This window comes from Anser brachyrhynchus, assembly GCF_964034855.1.
Source record: "Anser brachyrhynchus genome assembly, chromosome: 5".
Taxonomy (NCBI): domain Eukaryota; kingdom Metazoa; phylum Chordata; class Aves; order Anseriformes; family Anatidae; genus Anser; species Anser brachyrhynchus.
Genome location: NC_137699.1, coordinates 7,825,446 through 7,848,139, shown reverse-complemented (window position 1 = coordinate 7,848,139; position 22,694 = coordinate 7,825,446). Strand labels below are relative to the sequence as shown.

The window sequence follows — 22,694 nt, the reverse complement described above, 5'->3', positions numbered from 1 at the left end:
TATAATAAAAACTAGTGGAGTCAGGATTTTGCCTGACTGATTTCAGTGGGAATTTGTGAGCATCTTAGCAGGTCACTTCATGTATGTGGTTCTTGGTACGAAACAATATCACCTGGCAGTGATTGATATGGATTTAATTTGGAGAATGTTTACTCACTTGAGTCATCCACGTAAAAATTCCCTGGCAGGGATCATAAATCGTTATTGGAGGACTTGAGTATAGTTGCATTGAGCTCTGCAGGATCTTTTTTACCATGACGATGATAGTACAGTATATTGTGAAAGTAATTGTAATGTGTAATATATAATTACATGTAATGTGTAATTATTTCATAATAGAGAATTGTAGGAAGTATTGCAAAGGTAATTAAAATGTTGTTCACTTTTGTATTTTTAAATTCCCTGTTATCACCTTTCTTTGACTTATAAACTAAGAAAACTCAATTGTTCTCTAACGTAGCATTAAAATGTAGTCTTACTCTCTTCTTCATTTTGTTTTCTTTCCAGGTGGAGGCTTAGCTGTTGGAACCCTTCTCCTTATTGGTTAGTATAGAATATATAGATAGACCAAGCCATATTCTGCTATATTTTGCTAATTTTAATACATTATTAAATGACCTGTCTTTTTATTGTGTATAAAAAACACACTTCCCATTTCTGTTTTTAAATGCTATCAGGTTGCTGAATTAAAGGCCTTGAGCTATAGCTCAAAAGAAAACAAGGATCTAAGTAGCACATAACGCAAGCAAGCTTCACAACTTAAGAGAGTGTCATTTCATCCTTCCCATTGTAACCTTCTTGTTGTTCTGAAGTAGGCTTTTTACACCTAAGAAGTTAAATCTGCTGAACTCTTAAACAATATTACTAGAGATAATTTAAATTTTGCTGGTATGAAGTTTTTATGCAAAAACAAGGTCTTCATGGCTCTAGCAACAGACACCAGTAGGCTGGCAGTTGTTCAGTCTTTCAACCTTAAGTAAGATGTAATCAGTAATTTTCAGTTATTTTCTGAAGGAGTAAAATGATGTGGTCCTAACATTTTACCTATCTTTACTTTCACTTTCAAATGACAACCATCACTAAGGAGACCGGTCTTTAACTTCACCTGCATTTGTATCTGCGTTTGTAGATTTAGCTATAATATTTTGAACTGTTACAACATTTCAAATAGCTTTAACACTAAAGAATATAACAGTGAAATATGGAGAGGGCTTATCTGAGTTCTCTTCTAGACGATATTGGGGTTACATCATGTTATCTTTGGCTACTGTAGGGTTTATATGAACCTGTACTAGAAATTGAACAGCATTTTCAGTTTCCCAGTGAGCAGGGTAATTGCTCTTATTATGTCTTCTTGTTACTGTAAGGCTAGTTCTTATTTCTACATTTTAGCTATCATTAGAGGCTGTTTAGAGACAGGTGTTGCTGTCTTTAGTGAATCTTAGAAAATCTCAATTTTTAAATAAAAATCTATAAATTGCTGTATGTTGTGATGCAGATCTAAGTAATTTGAATAGTTGTCGGACAGAAAAAATTCAATGACATTACCTGATTTCATATAGGTCACCATCTGTTTAATGGCAACCATTTCAGTTCAATTTTTTTTGAGAACGCTGAATTGGTACAGCAGTTCACTTTTGCTGAAAGAAGTTGTCCAAATCCTTTTCCCTATTCCTGGCTGTGCAGTCTTCTTCCTTGAGCTGGTACTAGTGCTTTTCAATTCCTTGCTGAGATGATTCAGCTCTCTAGGCATACAGAAAATGGATCTGGTTAAAGTGGAGACTTTTCTCTTGGCTTAGTGACCAGAGTTAATATGGGAGATGTGTACTAGAGCCAGTACAAGGGGAAGAGAAGAACTAAAGAGTCAGAACTAGAAGACAGAGTATTCAGCCTTTCTTGGGGAAGAGAATGCCAATTAAGCTTAATTTTCTCTTGAAATTTCAACCACATTTATGTGAACTCAGGAGAAATGTTAGAAATTTTATGTCTTACTGCTTTCAGAGAAGATCTTTTCTGACACAGTTTGAGAAGAGCTGCAGTCTTTCTATTGACATAAGGAGGAAAAAGTTAGAACCTATCATATTTTTCAGAGATCACAGATTATGAAACTTTTTGTGTTGTCTTCCCATTATATTCGTTGTCCCTGTCAGTAGAACTGGCTCATATCAAATGAACCTGCTGGCTATAAAACTGACATAAAACAATAGAAGTTGGTTCTTTACACAGTATGCAATTAAGTGGTGGAATAATTCACTTGGAGTGTTGTGAGTGTTAAAAAAAAAAAAATCAAAAAAATCATGCTTTCAGTGGGAAAGTAGGCAACTTCATGGAACAGAAAGCAGTTTGGATTACTAAGGACATGGATACCAAGCCTGGTTTGGGAAGTCCTTGAGCTACTAACAGTGCGAGGCTGAGCAAGTGAAGCACCGTATTTGCTTGTTCAGTTCTTATTACCTCTTCCTAAACATCTACTTTTGCCTACCGTTGAGCATAGGGTTAGATATCCATTTCACCTGACCTAAATGGTACCAGATGAAGTGAATACAAAGGCGGTGACCTCTTCTTTCTAATGAAAGAGATGACAATACTCAGTGCTTTGAAAATGATGGGATTCTTACATGGATGTTTTTTGGTTTTGTTTGTTTTGGTTTTGTTTTTTTCCTCTGAGTGCATGACTGTTCATTTGTGATCTGCTATTAAGCTTAGCTTATAGAAACATGAAGGAGAATTTCACTTTTAGATTTGAAAACTAATTTTTTCCAAAATAAAACTTTCCATATGTTATTTTGAAACGTGTAATTATATACCAAAAGTCTTGAAGGGAGAACTATATTTATTCATGACTCATTAGTCTAAAAACTTTTAGACTAATTTTTAAAGTTGGTGCAGGCAGAATTGTAGCTGCATTGTTAGAATATCCTGTCAATACACACAAAAAAAAATCTGTCATGAGATTAGTCTAGGCAAGCTTAATATTATACAGGATTGAAGCTGTCAGCGATAAACCTCCTAGGAAGATCTTTCTGTGTTGTACTCCAAGTGTTATAAAAAGGTTAAATTCTTCTCCCCTCCCTTCAACATTCTCTAAGGCAAGAATAAATTGCATTACTTTTAGCTTAGCTCCCTTTGCAAATTAAATGCTCATCTTCATTATTTGACACATTATCTTGGTTAATTTAACCAAATAATAGTAGATTCAGGATATTAAAATATTTATTTTAACTGTTGTGTTCTGGAGATGTAGTAATGGCACAGGTTACTGGATGTGACTGTAAAATAATGTTTGTAATATAAGTGCTCAATTTTTTAAAATTCAAATCATAATAATAAGCATCATGATTTCAATTGATTTCAATTGAACTTCTTCTATAGTATGTTCTTTTGACAGTGTTTTATTTATATGAAAATTAGAGAGTTGAGGTACACGATTATCTTACGCAAGATACTAGAGGAACCTGAAACTTACTGGGTTTTGTTCGTATAGTAAGATTTAATTATTTTTTTTTAACTGGTACTTTAATTTCAAGAGAGATTACTGTACTGGGTTTATGAGAAGTGGTAAAACTGACATTCTGACTATTGAGTGAAATGGAATTTGAACACTGCCCAAACAGTTTGCTCAATACGAATGTGTGACCACTTGTTGGCTCTTTCACCTTAAACTGCTCCAGGAGATTAGCTTGCTAGGAGAGTCTCCCCTTTCAAAACAAACAAACAGTATAGCTGCTGACTAAACAAACTCCTTTCCTCCCACTCCCCAGTGTACGTAGACCTGCTGTATGTATGTTTCACCACCCTTAGGAAGAGTTTTCAGAACAATGTGTTTTGCATTCCGTATAGTGAGTTACAGTGTGCACAGACAGGGCTGCCCTGGGTACCCTATCAGGGCCTATTCCTACATACCTTTGAGATGCTGTAGCTTTGACAAGGTCATTGATGGCTAAATGTTTTAAAGATTATCGGTTGGAGGGTTTTTGTTAGTAGCTGAGGTCAATTATAAAAAGTTAAAGTTGTTTGGTTAAAAGCAGGTCTATACCTGTGCATTCTAAGCCCTGCAGCAGTTTCAGCTACTTTAATTAGCTATTCTTATTTTTGTTAGACATGCAATTTAACCTGGCTGGTAAGAGCTCTCTTCACTTGTCAATATAATTGAATTTATCATCTTTTTAAAATTGAAAAAGATAATCTCCAGACAGGTACAAAACAGTGATTTTCCAAATATAATTATACAAAATACAAGTTAATCAGAATTCACCTTTCTGAAATATGGCCAAATGCCAAATATTGTACCTTGTATGTTTGACAACTCAGTTTTGGCATGTGCTAATTAAATGCAAGTGACACAGAGTATATCCCCTCAAGGTTAGTAAATGTGGACATTAGTAAAGTATCTTTTAAATGAAATTTCAGATTATTAAAATAATCGCATCTTATAACCTGCAGCAATTCAGAGAAATGTTTCATAGCTACAGAAAGACTCACCTTAGGTCACAGTACTATGCTGTAGAGCTATCTGGTGAAAAAAATGATCAATACTGATAGGCTATGACAGGCTTTTGGCAGCTCTAGGGCAACCTGTCTAGGCTTTGTAAAGAGGAAAAAAAAAAGCTATCTGTACGTTACATTGCTGCAGTCTTATTTTTTCGTCTTATAGCTCTGATCTTTGTAAGTAATTAAGCTACAAATTATCTCTGGAGTTTTTCAAAGACCTTCGTGTCATTCAGTATACAGCTGTTTAAAAGTTAGTTGTTACAAATATGATCTATACATCTTTGTTGCCTTATGGTGAATTTTGTTCCCCTTCAAGTTACAGCGCTTCTCCTCCATCCCACCCTTGGAACACGAACACCTCTGGTGCAGGGGGAGCACTTAGGGCTAGGGATTTTTTTTAATTCTTGATGCCACGTGCTTAGACATAAATTTCCGTAGGTACATTAGATTTTTGTCCTTAATGGTTATATAAACTGCCTGGTTACAGTGCCTCACACATATCTGCTCTCTTTGTTTTCTGTGCTCTAGCTAAACTCCAGTATCTTAAAATTTGGTATCTAATTCCATGACCCACTGATTCCTCCTAGTCCTACAGACAGTCCACGCACAAAGGTGTTGAGAATGTCTCTTAAGTGTTCAGTAACCTGTACAGTATAGGGGTGAGAAAAGCCATAAATAGGAATTGGTCTTTATCCTTTGTTTTCGATGTGGTTGTATGCTGGAATTCATTGTGCTGATACTGACAATACTGCATTTTCTTCATAACTGGTTTGGCCATGGAAGCATGCTGTTGTGGAAAGAGGCCTCCAGATAACGGTCAAAATAAACTATTTTATTTATGTCCTTAATCTGTGCAATCAGAAAAGGTTTTGTCCTGGAGACAATATACATAACTTCTAGGTAAATGATCTCTTTTCCTTGTATAGTTTTACGCTTCACTAGTTACTCACCTGCCACTTAGCTATAGAATACTCTTTGTTCAAAAAGAATCAGAGAAAGCTGTGGACTGTTGTGTGACTTGTGGTGACTGGACCCAGAAAAGAGTCTGCAGCTGCACGAGTCTTGTTTGTCTATGCGCCTTGTTAGCTAGAAGTGAAGTTCACAATGAAGGCTGCTGACGGGACAGCCATTTAGTACAGAGGCTAAGAATAAAGATTTGGGCCAGTCTTGTCTTAAGTTTCTTGGCTGACTAAAATGCACTTAATGTTAGTTCCTACCCATATAGAAAGGAGGTAGTTCTTTTGGATGTCTGTATAATTTGGAAAAATAAAGACAACAGTCAAGCATTTATCCTAGCCATCAACTAGTAAGTCCAGGAGTTATCGGAAAACAAAAATACTTGAAAGCATTTTGCCCAGTTTAACTATGAAAATAATCAGTGAGCTACTGAAATACCTGTGCTAAGTGATTTGTTTGTTTATTTAGAAAAAGAAAGCTGTACTCCTATGGTTTTGAATAGCAATGTAACTATTGAATCCAGGGTACAATGGATGCTATCAGAAAAGCCCCATATGGGTGCACTTTAGGTCTTTTGAATACCACAAAAGTTTAGTGACCTAGAAATGAATCAATAAAAAGCCATCCTCTATGTGACAAATTGAAGAACTGAGGGATTCTTACAGATGCATTGACTTTAACAATTCAAGATACACTGTTTGTAAAGGCTTTCTGAGACACATTTAATCCTTTGAGCACTGTAGCAGACTATGAGATGTTTTATATTTAGATCACTCTCCCATAGTTCATTTTCATGTGTTTGCTGTTATGAAAATCGATGTAAGAAGACTAAAGGAAAGGGTAATGCTAAAATGCTTCTACACACTGAACAGCAATGTTTTTAATTTGCTAATCTGAAAACTCCTCATTGCTTTGCAAAATGAGATTTGGAAGGGTATGGCAGGGTAAAAACCTCTTCAGTCCCGTTAGAGTAGAAATAAATCTAACACTCGAATTATAATCTTGGGCAAGTCAGTGAAAGGGTTTATTTCCTGTTCCCCACCACTTCGTTCTTATACAAATAAAAATTATTCTTAACTACTACAGACTCATTCCCTCTTAGTTTAGTTACATAATCATCAATGCACAGTATGATTTCTTACATTTATCCAGCTTTATGGAGTTTCTGTGTTATGTTTGGCACATAGAGCATGCTGTTTACTTCCTAATGAATAATTAATATTAAAAACGATGATCCAGAGAGACTCTCTCTGTATAGTTGCACACACACACCCAAGGTAAAAATGCTTCGATTAAATGGGATATTGGCTCATACTCCATTAAATGTGAGTTAAATCCCGTCCATATGCAATACAGCTTGGTGTTTGTGTGCCCCAAACGATGAAGAACGTGAACTTTAACCTCTAAATGAAAATTAATAAATCAAGTTTTTTGATTTGTCAAGATGTGGTAAATAGTACAGCTAAGGATTCTTCCAGAATGCCTGACTCATGTCCCTTTTCTTCTTTTGTTCAAAGGGAGGGAGATCTAACAGTATTGCCTCCACTGACATCTGCTGCAGCGATTATATGGGAGGCTTGGTGACCTCTCAGGTAGCTCAGACATGTTTTTTGAATAAATAGATACCATACTGTCACTTTATAAGTGGCTTTGGTTCTTAAACTGAGAGCTTCATAGATGGAAATTAGCACATAGAAGTCTATATACCGTAAACAAAGTATTATCAATTATATTACAGTAAGCAGATAAAGCAGAAATAGCTGTAAAGAGAGCTGTGGGTGGGAACCGTGTATGTTCCTGGACTCCAGTTACAAAGAAGAACTACTCCAGTTATGTTTGTGTTGTTATTTTTTTTTCTCTTGTTGAAGCAATTTAAGGGCTAGGCAGGTTTCAAATAGTATGTTTAACAAATAATACTGTAATACTTCTTAAAAACTTTAGTTGGTGTCAGTTCTACTCTTTGCTTCCACAGCTGGGCGTTGGTTTTATCTCAAATGAGCCTTTCGTCTCCATCCTAGTCTCACAAGGATCAACATCCTCAAGTCATGGCACAATCTATGGAGCTGAATCACTAGGAAAACACTTCTTCAGTAACTTTATTAATCACTAAATAGAGTAAAGGAAGCTAGAATAAACCATATAAAATATTTAATGGCTCTAAACTTTCAAGGAAATTAGTTTGTAATTCTGTAATGCTTTTAGAAATTTCACCAATCCTGGTGAAATTTTAACAGGAAATAACACTAAGCATTTGTGAATATTGTACTTTTCACAGTACTGATCTGTCCATATTCTTCCCTAGACTGTTATTTTTGAAAAGATAAATGTGCCACTTTTATGTTAATATGTTACTGGAAGTGGATCGGAAGGCTAGTATGTCGTGCCAAACAGGTTAACAATCTCAAAGGTAAATTAAATGAATATAATCTGAGTTCTTAAAACCCTTAGACTACAAAAAGCTGCATACATCAATGGCTAGTATTAGTAGGAATAGTGTTGTAATTATTGTATTCCCTTTGGTTTATTTGGATACCTGTTCTTATGTAACTTTTTTTCTTTTTAGCTACAGTGTTATGATAGATTTTTCTCTGTCAGAAAATGTTGGTTTACAGTTGCTTTTAGTTAATTTCTTTTTCAAAGAGATTTCTTTTTTCATGGTTTTAATGAATGAGAAACTTTATAAAAATATTTTTACTTAACAACAAGGTCAGTAATCTTGGAAGCTGAAGGGATTATTCTGTAGAAGGAGAAGAAAGAAATGAAACAATTTTTGCCAAATTATTAGTGTATGCCTTTTAACATTTAAAAAAAAAAAAAAGAAAAAGACAAAAGGTATCTCACATACTAAATCTGAGAGTGAAATTACAAGCAAGGAAATAAATTTTGTGTTGCCAGATGTTCCGTGGAGAATAGGGAATGTTTCCAGGAGAACTCTTCTTTCCCCAGTGAATTTGAAAATTTCTGTTACAAATTTCCGTGTCTTGTTAATCTAAGCGCTGAAAGTGGCAGTGTTTGAGTATGGTATCAGGAGTATTGCAGCGAAATGCTATTTTTCTGTGATTTGCTTCTTAAGTTTCCTCATTGCTTTTAGGCTCTTTCTCCTTTTCAGATGTACACGTTCTTTCTTCATTTTCCCCTACCGCACTTTATTTGTTCTCTTTGATTGCTAAGCTCCAGAACATGCTGTTCTGGTACATATCAAAATGGTATTATCCCCATTCCCTCACCCCACTTTAGATATGAATGACAGCTTTCTCATTTTCAGCTTTTGTTTTTGATTTTATGAATTTTATTTTAATATTTTCATGTGTGATTCATAATAGGGAGGAAATTGTTTCTAAGTTACACAAACAATGGATTAGGAGTCTTGTTGGTTCCGCATAAAGAAAATCTATCTTATTGGCACGATCTAAAATTTTTCTGGACGATTAATCAGGTTTTTATACTGTCAGGAATGTGTTGTGCTAGCTGTTAATATTGCTATAATTTTTTCTCTGTCTCCTAAAAGTAGAGAACATCCAAGATGGTTCAAATTTCAGAAGTTATTTACTCATTCACTTCCCCCATAGTTTTGAGTTATGCTAAACTTAATTGTATGAAGCTCATTAAGACTTTCTGATTCTGGCAATTTCTGATAGTTAACTTGCAACAAAGAGATGCTGAAGGAAATGTTTGCCTTCCTGGAGTCAGTGGGAGTTTGTGTGTTGATTTCAGTAGGCTAGTATTCACAACGTCTGTTAACAATTATTTTCTCACCTCTTAAACTGCAAGTTCATATGTATTTTGAATGTGTTCATGTTTTTGCTCCGGATAGATTTCAAAAATGGCGTTGCAAATGGTTTTTCAGTCAATTGAATTTTTTCTGTTGAAGACTTGCATTATACAGATTTGCTGGATTTCCATTGTGGTTTTTTTTTTCAATATTTTGCTGTTGCCTATTTTTGTAGTTCTTAAAGTCTTGAAAGAAATACTGATGTAAGAATGTCTCTATAGGAAGTGTTGGCTTCAGTTTTAGTATATTTAATATGACCACATTTTGAAAAACATCAATTTATAGATATTTTAAGAAGTTGATTAATACTTTAAGCATAAAGAATATAAAGATAACACAGGTCTAAGAAATGAACAAAACCGCTTCCCATTGAACCATGATTTTGGTAAATCAATCTTGGTTGATACTACAGGAAAACTTGTTATGAAGATAGCACTATTCCTGTATCCCATCCGTATTGTAGAATCAACTAAACGATTAAGAACTATATCTCTGGCTTGAAAAATTAGGAATCAAGCATTATTTTAAAAATTTCAGATTCATATTTTACCTACTATGTCAGTTCTACATTACATGTTCTAGGAGGTAGACCAAAAGAGGGCTTTTATAGTGTTGTGAAAATAGAGGCTGGTGTTCTATCTAATAAAAAAAAAGAAAAATCCCAACCATTTTTGTTTCCACAGAGGAAGATAAATATGGTGTTTACTCCAATTTGTTGTTCAAGTATTTTCTCGCGGAGGGAGTTGTCTGTGGACACGACCTGTTTGTTGCTTCCGCTATGGAGCCTCCTGACAACATCTTAAAGGTAAAGACTCATAGCTTTTGACTAATAAAGTGCTAATTTCTTGATGAATTTAAATACATTTTAAAGTGTATATATTATATTTTAACAAATGAATTAGTCTTGGTGATCCACAAGAATATGTTGGGAAGTGCAGGAGTCTTTACACTAGCCAGATTTGGGAATTAAATTTAGCTTGCTAGCCTGCCTCTATAAACAATGAAGTAAGATCTTCTCAAGGATCAGTCTAGGGGCCTACTTATCCTTCATTTAGATCGTGGAAGAAACACAGACTAGCTGGCTAAACTGAACGGTTTGTATAAACCCAACTGTTTACAGTTTCCACCTACCTATCACAAAAAGAAGTTAAGCTGCTTCCAATATATTAGGGAGGGTGGGGAAACAGCGTACAATCTGTGTGGATATTTCTTGTAGAAAAGAGAGAGTAGTATTTAACATCTTTAAGTACATCTTCCTTTATGCATGCTTTTTATTCTGACTGTCTTTTTTCTACCAGGAAATATGGTCAGTCTTGCATCAGGTCACATAGAAAGGTTCCTTGCAAACTTTCGTGAACTCTTAATGAAGCACTGATATTTTCCATTATCAGAAAATTATATAAGGGAAAAAATCCAGTCAATATTGTAAAAAACAAAAAAACAAACAAAAAAAAACCTGAAGCATGAGGATAATCTTAAAAAAATGATTAAATATTGTATGTCTTTCTAAGGCTGCTTTTTTCTAATTTCAAAAGTAAAATATGATTTTCTGGTTGCTTCTTCATCAAGGGTCATATGACTGTTTTCTTAAGAATCTTCAAAGACTATTTCTGGTCAAAATTACTCCTTTTGTCGTTCCTTACCTAGTGATGGTAGTTTTTGTGCTTCTTCTGTTCATTATGTTCTTCGGTATTCATGAAAAAATATATTCTTAATGAAATTATATGCTTGTGGTTAGAAAAATCTATTTTTTTTATGTTCTTGAACCTAAAAATTTCATTCCTAAATGAATACTTATTATCATTTGTTCTTGTCTTTTATAGTATAACCTAAACAAATAGGCTAGAATTTTATTGTGAATTATGAATTGCATAAGAATTTGTGCTTTTTATAATAATAGTTGTTTTTAAATAATTGATAATCAAGTCATTGACTGACTGACCATACAGTATGTGGTCATTGCATTTGTTGTTCTCATTAAAATTAAATTAGTCAAATGAATATTTTTATTGCATTGTATTAAAATGTCTTAAAATAGACTAGCTCACATGCATTTTATTCTTCTTTCATTCACCTTGAAATTAATCTTTCATAGCATATCACATTTTTCCTAGTTCCTGTTTATTATGCTTTTGCTAGTCAACAGATGTTGTTACATACCTCCATCCTTCTTGTACCAGTTTGAGTTTCTGGTCAGTTAGTCTGATGCCGTTTAGTGAGCTCAGTTGTCTGAGTTTTGGAGTAAGTTTTCCTTATTTCCTTATTTCACTAGGTAATAATACTGCATTCCTTTCTTGTAACTCCATAATGGTGTTACTAAAAGTGATTATAAAAGGATAGACAATGTTATTACAGGAAAGTTCAGGGAAATGTAATATTGTCTTGTTTTCTTTCTCCGTTTGTGTGTTTACATATCCAACAGTATTGTCTATGCTTTTCTACTCTTACCTTGACTGTTCAACCCTTCCTTTGCTTACAGCGAGGCACAATAGAGTTGATTTCTCTGATTTGTATTGCTGTCTTGAAACTGCTTCAGTGAAGTAACCCTGTAATACATTAGGCATCAATCTAGAAAATTATGTGCTTTCACACTTGGCAGGCTTAGGCACTTCTTGAAAAGCTAGTATGTATTGCCTAAAAAGGTGATATTGCAACACCTGGAAAAGTTGATCTAAGACTGGCATTGGCCACAGTTAGGTCTCCAAATCATAGAAGCAGTTTTCCCTAAGACTGCTTTAATTGACCTTTAAAGGAGAGGACCTTCAGGTGCTTCAAGAAGTTCTCTTCTATTGTAAAAGTGAAGTTCAAGTCAGGTTTTTAAGGCAACATATCTGACTGTTGAATAACATTGCATTTCATTTAGTGAGATTAGTAATTAATTTATTTTCAGTATCTGAATGGACTATATTCTTTGCTGGAAAGGCAACATGAATTTGGTACATATCAACCTGAATTATGTACTTTGTGCTTGTTTTTTATTTTATAACATTCAGGTATGCATTCAGTGTATTCTATAGCTAGTTTTCCAATGAACTATTTTACATAGAGACAGTTCTTTATCCACCTTATGTCTTTATTGTGTGGTCACTCTATTTATAATTCTCTGCTGAGATGCCATAATTTCCCTATTCTAATTTTATGATGTGATTTGAAGTTTCTTGAACCTATAACCAAGACAAATATTGCTGGTAGTAGGAAGGGGAAAAGACATTCTTATAGACCATAATTATCTTGAAATTGTGTATAACTAAAAGACAAGCAGAGGATAAAAAGCCCTGATCAGCTGCCTAAGATATATTATATTACCACCCACCAATTTATCCATCATCCTTTGAAAACATATTCATGCCTTTTGTAGTCAAAGCTCCTTCAGGAAATTGGCATTAAGACGTAATGCAGAAAAATTATACACCTCTGGTAAAACCTACAGAACTATATACATGCTGTTTTTAGAAAGTATTTTAAACATTTGAGGGCATTTTCTGTTCAATCTATATTCTTCAGCAAAAGATAATTTTTTACTATAAGGGCATAAATGGTGGGAATAGGGTACCGTAAAAGAAATAGCATGGTATAATTCTGTGATAGATCATAAAACTGATTGCATAGGTAAATGGAAAACAAGTTCAATAATAATATTTCCTTCAGTCATTTTATATCTTAACGTTCCATTTTCAGTACAAAACCTTGTTAAGTTTAGACTGCAAATTATGAAAAGCTGTTATGTACTCAAGCTGAAAAACAAAGGGAAACTAATAAACAAAGGCTTTTTTTTTCTTGTATCATTTTCCTTAGTTTCATTGGGTTAAGTGTCTATATTATTTTTAAAAAAAATTTAGCACTCTAAAATTAATGCCAACTATTTTGAAGTTGTATATGGTGTATGTTTTTGAGAATGGAACACAAATTTGAGGATATACTTATTAGAAGAATATGGCACAAGAATACAAATAAGAATAAGGATATGGCATGAAACTTCAACAGGGGAGGTTCAGGCTGGGTGTTAGGAAAAAGTTCTTCACTGGGAGGGTGGTCGGGCACTGGAATGGGCTCCTCGGGGAAGTAGTCACGACACTGAGCCTGCTGGAGTTCAAGATAACGTTCAGACAACACTCTTGGACATATGGTTTGACTTTTTGGGTGGTCCTGTGTGGACCCAGGAATTAGACTCAAATTTATGAGTTTTTTTTTAAAAAAAAAAAAACTACTGAACTGAAAAGTTCACTAAAACAAGAAAAGGAAAAGTATATTTTAAATATGTCATTTTGCTTAAGCCCGTTTGGTAAGCCTGAAAAAAGTTCTGTCTCTGACAAGTTGGTTATACTGCCTGACCTGAAGAACATAAAATGCACACTTAACTCTTTTCTCAAGGAAAAGATGAATGCAGAAAGAACTAAGCAAAATGTATTTTTGTTATTTCCAGTGTCATTTAAGAAACAAATGTGCAAAAAAAATATATATTACAACTAATATAATTAAAATAATTTTCTGCATTACAACAACATTGTTATAAACTTGACACAAAAGTTATAAGGGTGTGAAAGGGTATACTGGGAAAAAAAAATCACTTCTGTTAAAAAGAATTAAATCCTTTTAAGCAGTATGCACACTGAGAACTCTCTAAAGTGTAAAGCTTTGTCTTTGACAAAAGTTCAGACCAATCTAATAAAAAGATTTTCCAGAAGCAAGGAAAATCAATGTCTAGCTTCAGTTTCAGGTTTCTTCTCTACCAATCCTTGGTTGCTTATTAGGATATTTTCTTTCATGATCTTACTAATGAAATGATAAGTTTGTTTTTAAACAGAGTTCTTACATAGGCTATTAAATGTATCAGAATTTTAGAAGTAGTAGTTTTTAAAAAACAAATGTTCAGGCTTCAGTATTCAGAACTAACTATTTTACAAATCTATTTGGTAAGTTTGTAGAATTGATTTGCTCAGTTAGTGAACTGTGTCTTACAGTGTTCATCTCTAAGGGTGTTCATGAAGAATTTTGTCGGTGGTATTAAATCTTTTTAGGCTAGTGCATTATATACTGCAGTAGAGGTTACAAAATTTTGAATAAGGACACTCCCATTTTTATTTAGTATCTTCACATTAGTTTTCTTAGTGTGTCATTCTCCTTTTTGTTGCATTTATCTTTTACTTACTTTAACACTCATGAATTCATTAAGAAAATGCTGAAGAAAACGTTATCTAATATTCTCTTTCGCATTTCTGGTTTTCAGTGTTGTGAAATGTATCTGTAGTGGGAAAAAGTTGTAACAAAGAGTAGTGTATCTTTACCGTAGGGTTTACTTCTGTGTATGTGAAGTAGAGAATATATTCTCATGGTTTATAACAAAACAAAACCCTTATAGTACTTCCAGTTGCTCTGTTTTATGAAATCAAAAAGGTAAATTCTACTTTCTTCTTTCTCTTCATATAATTCTCATTGACATCTCTGGGTTGACATCCATTTGGTGCTTTTGAATGCCAAAGAAAAATGTCCGTAGAACTAACAGCCTTACCTGGAGATGGAAATAAATTGTTGTGCAAGGGCCCCCTGAAAAAAAAAAAAAATCTGTATCCAGTCATTTGTGTTCTTTAACAATAGACCTTGTCTTCACAAGTGTTTACAATCAAAATAGAATCCTCCTCCCTTTTGGGAGTAGGGCCCTTTAAACTGACATTTATATAATACATTATTGAAAAGAAAATATTTACCCTTCCTAACTTACCATCTGGTGTCCTTGAAATACTAAAAATTAACATAATGAAAAAGAGCCTCAAATTCATGTGAGTTTAAACTATTTAAATATCATTGCAATTAAAAAGCAACAGTGATTCACGTTTTTTTTTTTATTTCCCATGTTTCTTTAGCCAAACCTGTGATATTACATTACAAGATAGTTACATAAAACCATGTGAACAGCATACTTATTGGTACAGAAATTGATAATGTTTAAAATTTTTAAGTACTATTAATTTTGCAGTTATCGAAACCCATAAGGATCAAAGGATTTTCTATAAGAGGGATTTCACATACAGCTTGGATTATGTTGCTAAATAATAGCACAGTAGTACTTCTTTAGCAATGTAAAATAGCTTAGAGAGGAGTATGATGCCTATAGTTGGTGTAATGCATTGGTAATTAAGAGGGTGTGAGGTTAAGCTTCATTAACTGCTGTGGGATTGTATCTTGGATTTTATTATCCCCTAGAGAACGTTAGAAGTGAGAGAGGTCAAACTGTTAGAATCTGATTTTGCTTAGTGCATCTGCCAAAACAAGGCAAGCAAAGTAACGTGGCAGCGAACACAGAAAGACCTGGATTGCTAGCAGATACGGATTGTACATCATTTCATTTCCTTTCCTTTCATTACACAGATAAAATATTTATTAACAAAATATATTACTGCATGTCTGCATAAGTGTCATAAGTTTGGTTTGTAGAAGACAATATTATTATAATTGGATTGTCATTTAGTATTAGCACTTTAGAAAAACATTTTTTCAAAAATTATTTTTTCCTTTTAAAACAAGGCAACAAACTTCCTTCTGTTTTTTCATTTTTCCTTTCTACATCTCCCTCTAGATACAGATGGATGCCCCAACCAAACCACACTTAATAACTTTAGCACTTGTCTGCTTTTTTGTATTTTCAGGCTGCATAGTAAAGACTTGTATTTTATTTGACCTCAAGAAATGCTGTATTTTTTTATTATTTTTTTTAAACTGTTGCACTGCTACATGCTTTGGGTTTGTTTGTTTGTTTGTTTGATGTACCTTATGAAAGATATGTCTTTTTTTAGCCTGGGAGAATGTAACAGTTCTCAGGAGTTGACACGCTGATGCCACAAAATTGTCAGTCCCAAAGCTTTTTGAAGCTATATGATGTAGGAGCTGAGATATTTTTAAGCAAAAATAGGATAAATAGAGATTTTATGGGCTGATAAATCCACTCTCAGTTTCTTGGTCTTCTGTTTTTATAACGAGCACTTTTAGTTCCAAATTTTAGAAGTGTTTTAATAAATTTTCAAGTGTTTTAATAATCTTCTATTCTGAGATTCTGATTTTGATTCTAATAATACAAATTTATTTACTTAATCCTAAAGAGGCTCAGAATCTTCTTGGATTCAGGAATTATCAAAATGGAATTATCCTACTGTTAACTTCAGCAGAATTTTAAGTGTTTTTATATCTGGTTGATAGAGAAGTGTAGTTCTAAATCATCTATGTTTGAGTGAAACTTTTGTTTAAAAAAAAAAGCATTATTGCTTTTGTTTCTTAATTTGCAATGAATCTGGGAGAAAGGGAGTTGTGATAGTATTTGAGCTAAAACTATTAAATCTTCTGCACCCAGATATTTTGAGGAAAAGTCCAGGCTTCATCATCTTTAAATGTCTCTCATTGAAGCCATGTCCTCAACAGCTCTCCATGTGAGTCCATTTCAGATCCATTTTTGTGTATTTGTGACAGAAGCACCTTGTGTTCTGGGGCTGGTTTGGCTGGTCTGCTTCACCCTTCCCATAACTCTTTTATTTTGCCTTTTCTTTAAAAAGAAACCTAACAATCTGAGAAATGATTAATGCTTTGTGATTCTCGGACAATAACAAAACTTTTCACGATACTGAAAAGTTGTGAAGTATATATCCAACCAGCCAGCCTTTATCCGTGAGAACATAACAACAGCGTCCTGAGAGCTGGAGCCTTTCTCTTGCTTAGGTACTCTGTATCACTCAGATGTGGTCAGTTTTATGAAGACCTATGTTCTTGAAACAAAGAATAGCATTTAATTTGAACAGTTGTCAGAAGAATGCATGTATGTTAGCTTTTCATCAGCATAGATGTACCTTCAAACAGTATATTTCACCTCTCTTTTATACAGTTCAGTGTAAATAGGGAAAAAAAAGTAAATAGAAGCCGGGGTAATAGTGATGCAGTTACAAGGCAAATCTGGAGGGAAAGAAATGTTACTAGTTCTGTTTGTGGATCTTCATTTAAAACATAGTTATGTTACAGATAAACCCAGACCATGGGGATTGGAACACTTCGCCTATTCATGCTTAAGAACAATATCTCAGAAAGTGTTTAACCAAGTTAATACACCCAGCAGAGCTCAAGTGACTGGCCCTCAAAATACCAGACAGCTCCAAAGAGCAGACTGCTCTTTCCAGATTGCAGCTAGATTATGCAAGAAGCTTACTAAGAGACAAAGTTCATAACAACCTCATGCAAGAATGATTCAGGATACGTTTGCTTTAGCATAATGTATTTGTTGGCATAACAAATGATAAGGCAGTGAGACCAAGTAACCCCATTGATGTTTTAAGTCTCTGTGTATTGTATGAATTTGTTTCTTGCATGGAGACAAAAACACAGTGGCCAGAACTTGGTGCATTTTGGAGCATGCATGGTTCAACTAGGCATAGTAGTTATTGGGTAAATGCCTTTTGGGAAAGCAGCTGGGGAAATAAGAGCTGCTCTTGGTATGAGAGAGTTGTTAATGTGATCCTGGTCCTTTCTGTAGGGCAGCAAGGGACAAGACAGCATAAAATGGAATTGAGCTGACACACATGCTGCCACTGTACTGAGTCAGGGGATTCTTAAGTTGCTTTTTGTAAATTTAGTCATTTTTAGTAATTAATAATCTAGTAATTTAGTAATTTTTAAATGGTAGAAGTTTTTTATTATGTCAGAATAAAATATCCTTTATTAAGTTACAAGTTAAATGAAGTCTATTCGAAATGAATGGAAGCCTAGGATGGTTTTCATCTCTGGCATCCGAAATCTTTATCAGCTTCAGGTGAAACCGTTTTTCCTTGATCTCTTAATCCACTGCGTTCTTAGCACAGTTATGGCATACCACAGTGGCTAATTGCATTGTACTGATGCTGTGTCTCTATGTGATTGTTTTGGACTGAGCTGCTCAGGTGTCAACAGCTAGTATTGTAGTATTTGTAACGTCTCCCATTTGGCCCCGTGCCACATAAGAAGGCTTTGTTCTGTGTTTGACTGCAAGGCAGGAGCTTTTTTCAGTGTTGCATGAGGGTATTGAAGGAACTTACACATTCTCAGTAATACTTGGAGATATATCTTATATCTTATCTATTGACCTCTATTTTATTCCAGCATAAAACACAGTCTCGGTGTGAAACCTACAAAACCATTGTCTGTAATGATACAAAAGCAAATGTACATAGCTGAGTGTCCCTGTCCCAAATTTGTCAATTATTATACAACAGTATAACAATATATAACTGATAGATATTTGGAGTGATTCAGGAGGAGGAAAATGTTAAATGCATTTAAGAAAATATCGGCACTGTATTTCTCTTCACTTACAATAAAGTGAATGGTGAAACGCACCATGTCCTGAATTTCAGCTTCGCAGATGACATGAGAGCTGCCCTGTGACAGTACAGCAGATGAGGTAGCAAGTGATTGTGTCAGTGGTGGGATCAGAAACAATGCTCAGGGAGCTGGATGGAATGTGTTTTATCCAAATAAAGGATAATATAAGTGTACAATTCAGGGAATAGATTTGAAATAATCCTGAATTTTGCACTTTATTTTTAATTGGATATTTAACATTTTACATTGGTACTTATTTTAATATTTAAGTTGTTTAGTGCTTGCTACATACATAAACACAACTCTGCTGATAGCAAGAGTTAACCACCATACTTGGAAATACAGGCTAGTTAATCAACAAGGGTTTTTTAACATACAGTTATGATTCGTTCTTTAGGAAGGAATTCTTTCAGTTGGGAAAGTAGATAATTTATTATATTCTTTGTTTCCTTAATGAAAAATGCACAATGCATAAATACTGTGCTTAATATCCACCTATTGCTTTGTCAGCAGCACAACGAAGGTGGAAAGCAGAAAGTTTGTAATAAAGCATTAACCCTAATCCAGGCCTAAGTCAAAGTTACAATTCTGTCCTCATAAGACAATTAAATCCACCTGTGTGCAATACTTTTTTAAGATAGAAATGTTTGCATTTGAAACCTTTAAAAATTCCATAATTAAATGTGTCCCTTCTGTTTGCTCCCTTGTGTTCCTAGATGTCTGCCATTACTAGATACCATGCTTGATGATTAGCAGAAGGTTCAAAATGTCCTGTTGCAGTTGTCTTCAGCTTGTGTCTGTGGGGTGTTGTAATCTGTTGAATACTTTTTAAAGATTTATAAAAGCCAGCAAAGAAAAGGGGCTTATTATCAAATACGCTTAAGTTCACTATGCAAGGAACAGACCTATTGTCAGAAATGGTTTAGGAGATCAAGTTTAAAAATAGATGGAAAAAAAGGAATGTGTATGCTGCTCAAGATGCGTAGTTTGTGTACAGTAGCGTATACAATGTTATATTTCCATTCTGCATTCTCTTTTATTTGTACAATCTGTTTTACTACAACAATTACATGTTTTTTTGTGTTTTTTTTTTTCCACAATCAGTAGGATCTAGTCTTTCAGAACAGTTATTTAATAAAAGTTTTGTTACAGATTTTGGAACTGTCCACTATATTAAGTGAACTGCATTAGCCAATGTACTGTTTGGATAACAATCCGTATGTAGCTGACATTCTTTCACTCTCTACTTGTAGAAACTTCCAGCCCCATTGCTTGATGATACCCACAGAAATGAATTGAGAGAAGAAGTAACACCTGCTAAGTCTGAAGATTTTCAGGATTCTATGAAAATAGCCTGGCGCTATGAAAATTTACCAAAAATGGAGGTAAATCTTCAGTATTTCAGATTTTTGCCTTTCACAGTGAAAATCAATTTGCAGAGGAAGTGCTTTTCAGCACAGGATAGTACTACAGGATTGCCTCCTGAGGGTAAATCATCATTCAGTAATATGTTTCTTGGTTACTATAGATACAGAGAGAAAAGGAATTTGAGAGTTTGCAGGAAATGTAAAATTTAATACAGACAGTAAAAATTAAAAACTAAAAGAGACTTTTTGCCATGGAATTTTTCAATGAGTATTGTTAAGAAGAGACAACTTTTTGTAAAAGTTGGAATAATCCGGTCAGTTACAAACTTTGTCCAGATGTAGCTATATACAAATAACTTACGTAGTTTTGATCAACAGTACTTACTAGATCTCTCTAATGAAAGTACTGTGTTGAAGCAAGCTGTTGACTTGTTTATCCATGTGCATAACCACTAAAGTAAACACTTCAGATTACTGTCACTAGAACCTAATCGCTGGGCAGGGAGAATATAAGAAACAAGCCCAGTGGTCAATCATTCAAAGTTTATAGCTGTTAGTGTTCTGTGAGTAATGTGTTTCCCATGGCTGGTGATTTTCATATTTAACCTAGTGGAACAATTAACCTTTAATAAAATTACAGCATTTTTGACTGTTCAGAACAGAAAACTTGCTTTGTCTATACGTTTTAGTCTACATGTTTTACAAATTCTAGTTTAGATGTAGTCATAACTGCCTAGTAAGTTCAGTCATATTCTTAAAAAACATAATTGGAATGTGACAAAATGATCTTATAAGGCTTGGCATGTTTGGTTTTCTGTGAAATTGCACAGACATGGCTATATAGTTGTGTCAGAAAAGACTTATATATGGTGACATGCCAAATCAAACAGCCTCCAGGGTAATCATATAATCTCATCAATTTTATTATTGTGGAGCTTGCTGTGCCACTTTGAACCATCCCCAAAATAAATTGTCTGTTTTAAAATCCAACAGAATTCCTAGTACGCCAATATGGAAACTATTGTATGTTTTTAACAAATAGTGTTCTGATGTTCTAACAAAATATAAAACCAAATAATCTGCTTAGGTGTGCACTCATTCTCTATTATTCCATCCAGTAATAGATATTTTCTCTGGAATACGTAATGTATTTGTCATGGATTATTAAAATGTGATCATGGAAAGTAGAATAAAATGATCAGTCTTTGGTGAAGTATTTCCCTTTTTATCATTGCAGCTTTCTGAAAGGGATTCTGATCATTCGGAATAGTTGATGTACAATAATGTTCTGTATACATTCAATTAAAAAAAATGAACTTAAAAATAAAGTCTAGTTCTTAAGCTATCTATATCAGAAGTCCTTCAGAATATAGTAGTTAGTGGAAAAAATATTTTGAAATTGATATTTCTCCATGTTTCATAATGCAGTTATCAGAAATTTTGGTGCTGTGCCAAATTAATTTGACTGGTAAATACACTCCATGGAGGAGAACATTTGATATTGCCTTGCAGCACCACGGATGGTTTAAAGCACTTAGTAATATCATTTAATTAACAGCTTAAGTTGTGTTTTATTCTTTAAACTTTGTTTTGGCATAAAAAAATTAACATTGAATAAAATTTCAAGGTATATTTCCAAATTGATTGAACTAATTAATACATTTTCAAAAACTCCTCTCAGAGAGTTTCAAGCCTGAAAGCGAGAAACCAGCTTTGCTTTTAGCTAGAACTCTGAACATGTTAGCAGATAACTTTTCTGTTCAATGTCTGGCTTTACATGAAGTAAGAACCCTTAGGAAAAGTTGTCTGTGGAATTTTTGTTGCCTAATTCAGTTCTTATTTGTAATTAATTAAGAGATTATTGTTAATATTTCAGGTATTCACTTCCATTTTACTGGACCTCACATAGACTAGCTAGGTAACTGAGTTTTGTTAGAGTGCATGATATTTATGTTAGCACTCTTCATAACTCTCACAGCTTCTCTTTGCATATGTGCATATACCTTGTACAACAGCAAAACACAGATGATTTATCAGAAATCTGTCAGAGTAACAGGTCTTTTTATGCTTGAAGTGCCTTTGCCAGTTTGTTACTTTCATCTGTACCAGAGGTTAATTTCGTTTAAACTTTGGAGTATATGTATAGCCTATTTTGCAATGCAAGACAGTGTGTTTTTTCTTCTTTTTTTTTTTTTTTGAATGAACTGCTTATGTTCTTGGGGCAATATATAAACTGTCACAGCATGAAATCAATTTTCTGCCTTGATTCATCCTAAATCTGAGATTTCTAGCACATTAGTATTGCAATTAGAAACATTAACAGCAGACGGTAGTGTAAAAGCATGCTCTGCTCACTGACAATTTAGCGTATTTCTCCATGTGCCAAGTGGGAATCCCGGAAAGAACAGGCTTGAGCCTACAATCCACTAATAAATTTATCAGATCAAACTTAAGAGGAATGGAAAGTCTCTGGTTCGCACTCTCCATGGTCATTCTGCTAAGGCAGATTATTCATGCTTACTTGATTCAGGTAGGCTTTTTGCAAGCTTCCCCGCTAAGCCTGGGAATGCAGTACATTGAGGCCTATTCATAGGCTTCTGACATAGCCCGAGCTTTTATTGCATGGTGTTTTATTATAGCCAAATCCTAGTCTCCACCCAGTTTGTAGGCACTGTGCTTATTCTTTTGAATCAAGAGAGGTTATCACCTACCTTAATCCATGCAGCAGGGTGGATTAAGGACACCAATGTGCCTCAGGATTCTCAAAGAGGATC

At 34.2% G+C, this 22,694-nt stretch overlaps 1 protein-coding gene across 2 annotated transcripts in view; it reads left to right on the top strand.

Moving 5' to 3' along the window:
• Positions 1–22,694, top strand: part of ELP4 (elongator acetyltransferase complex subunit 4) — a 201,089-nt gene that overhangs the window by 5,287 nt on the left and 173,108 nt on the right. For both annotated transcript variants that reach the window (XM_080595259.1, XM_080595258.1), the window contains exons 2-4: positions 508–543; positions 9,904–10,025; positions 19,807–19,938. In XM_080595259.1, coding sequence (XP_080451385.1) covers positions 508–543; positions 9,904–10,025; positions 19,807–19,938 — 290 coding nt within the window. The remainder of the gene's footprint in view (positions 1–507; positions 544–9,903; positions 10,026–19,806; positions 19,939–22,694) is intronic.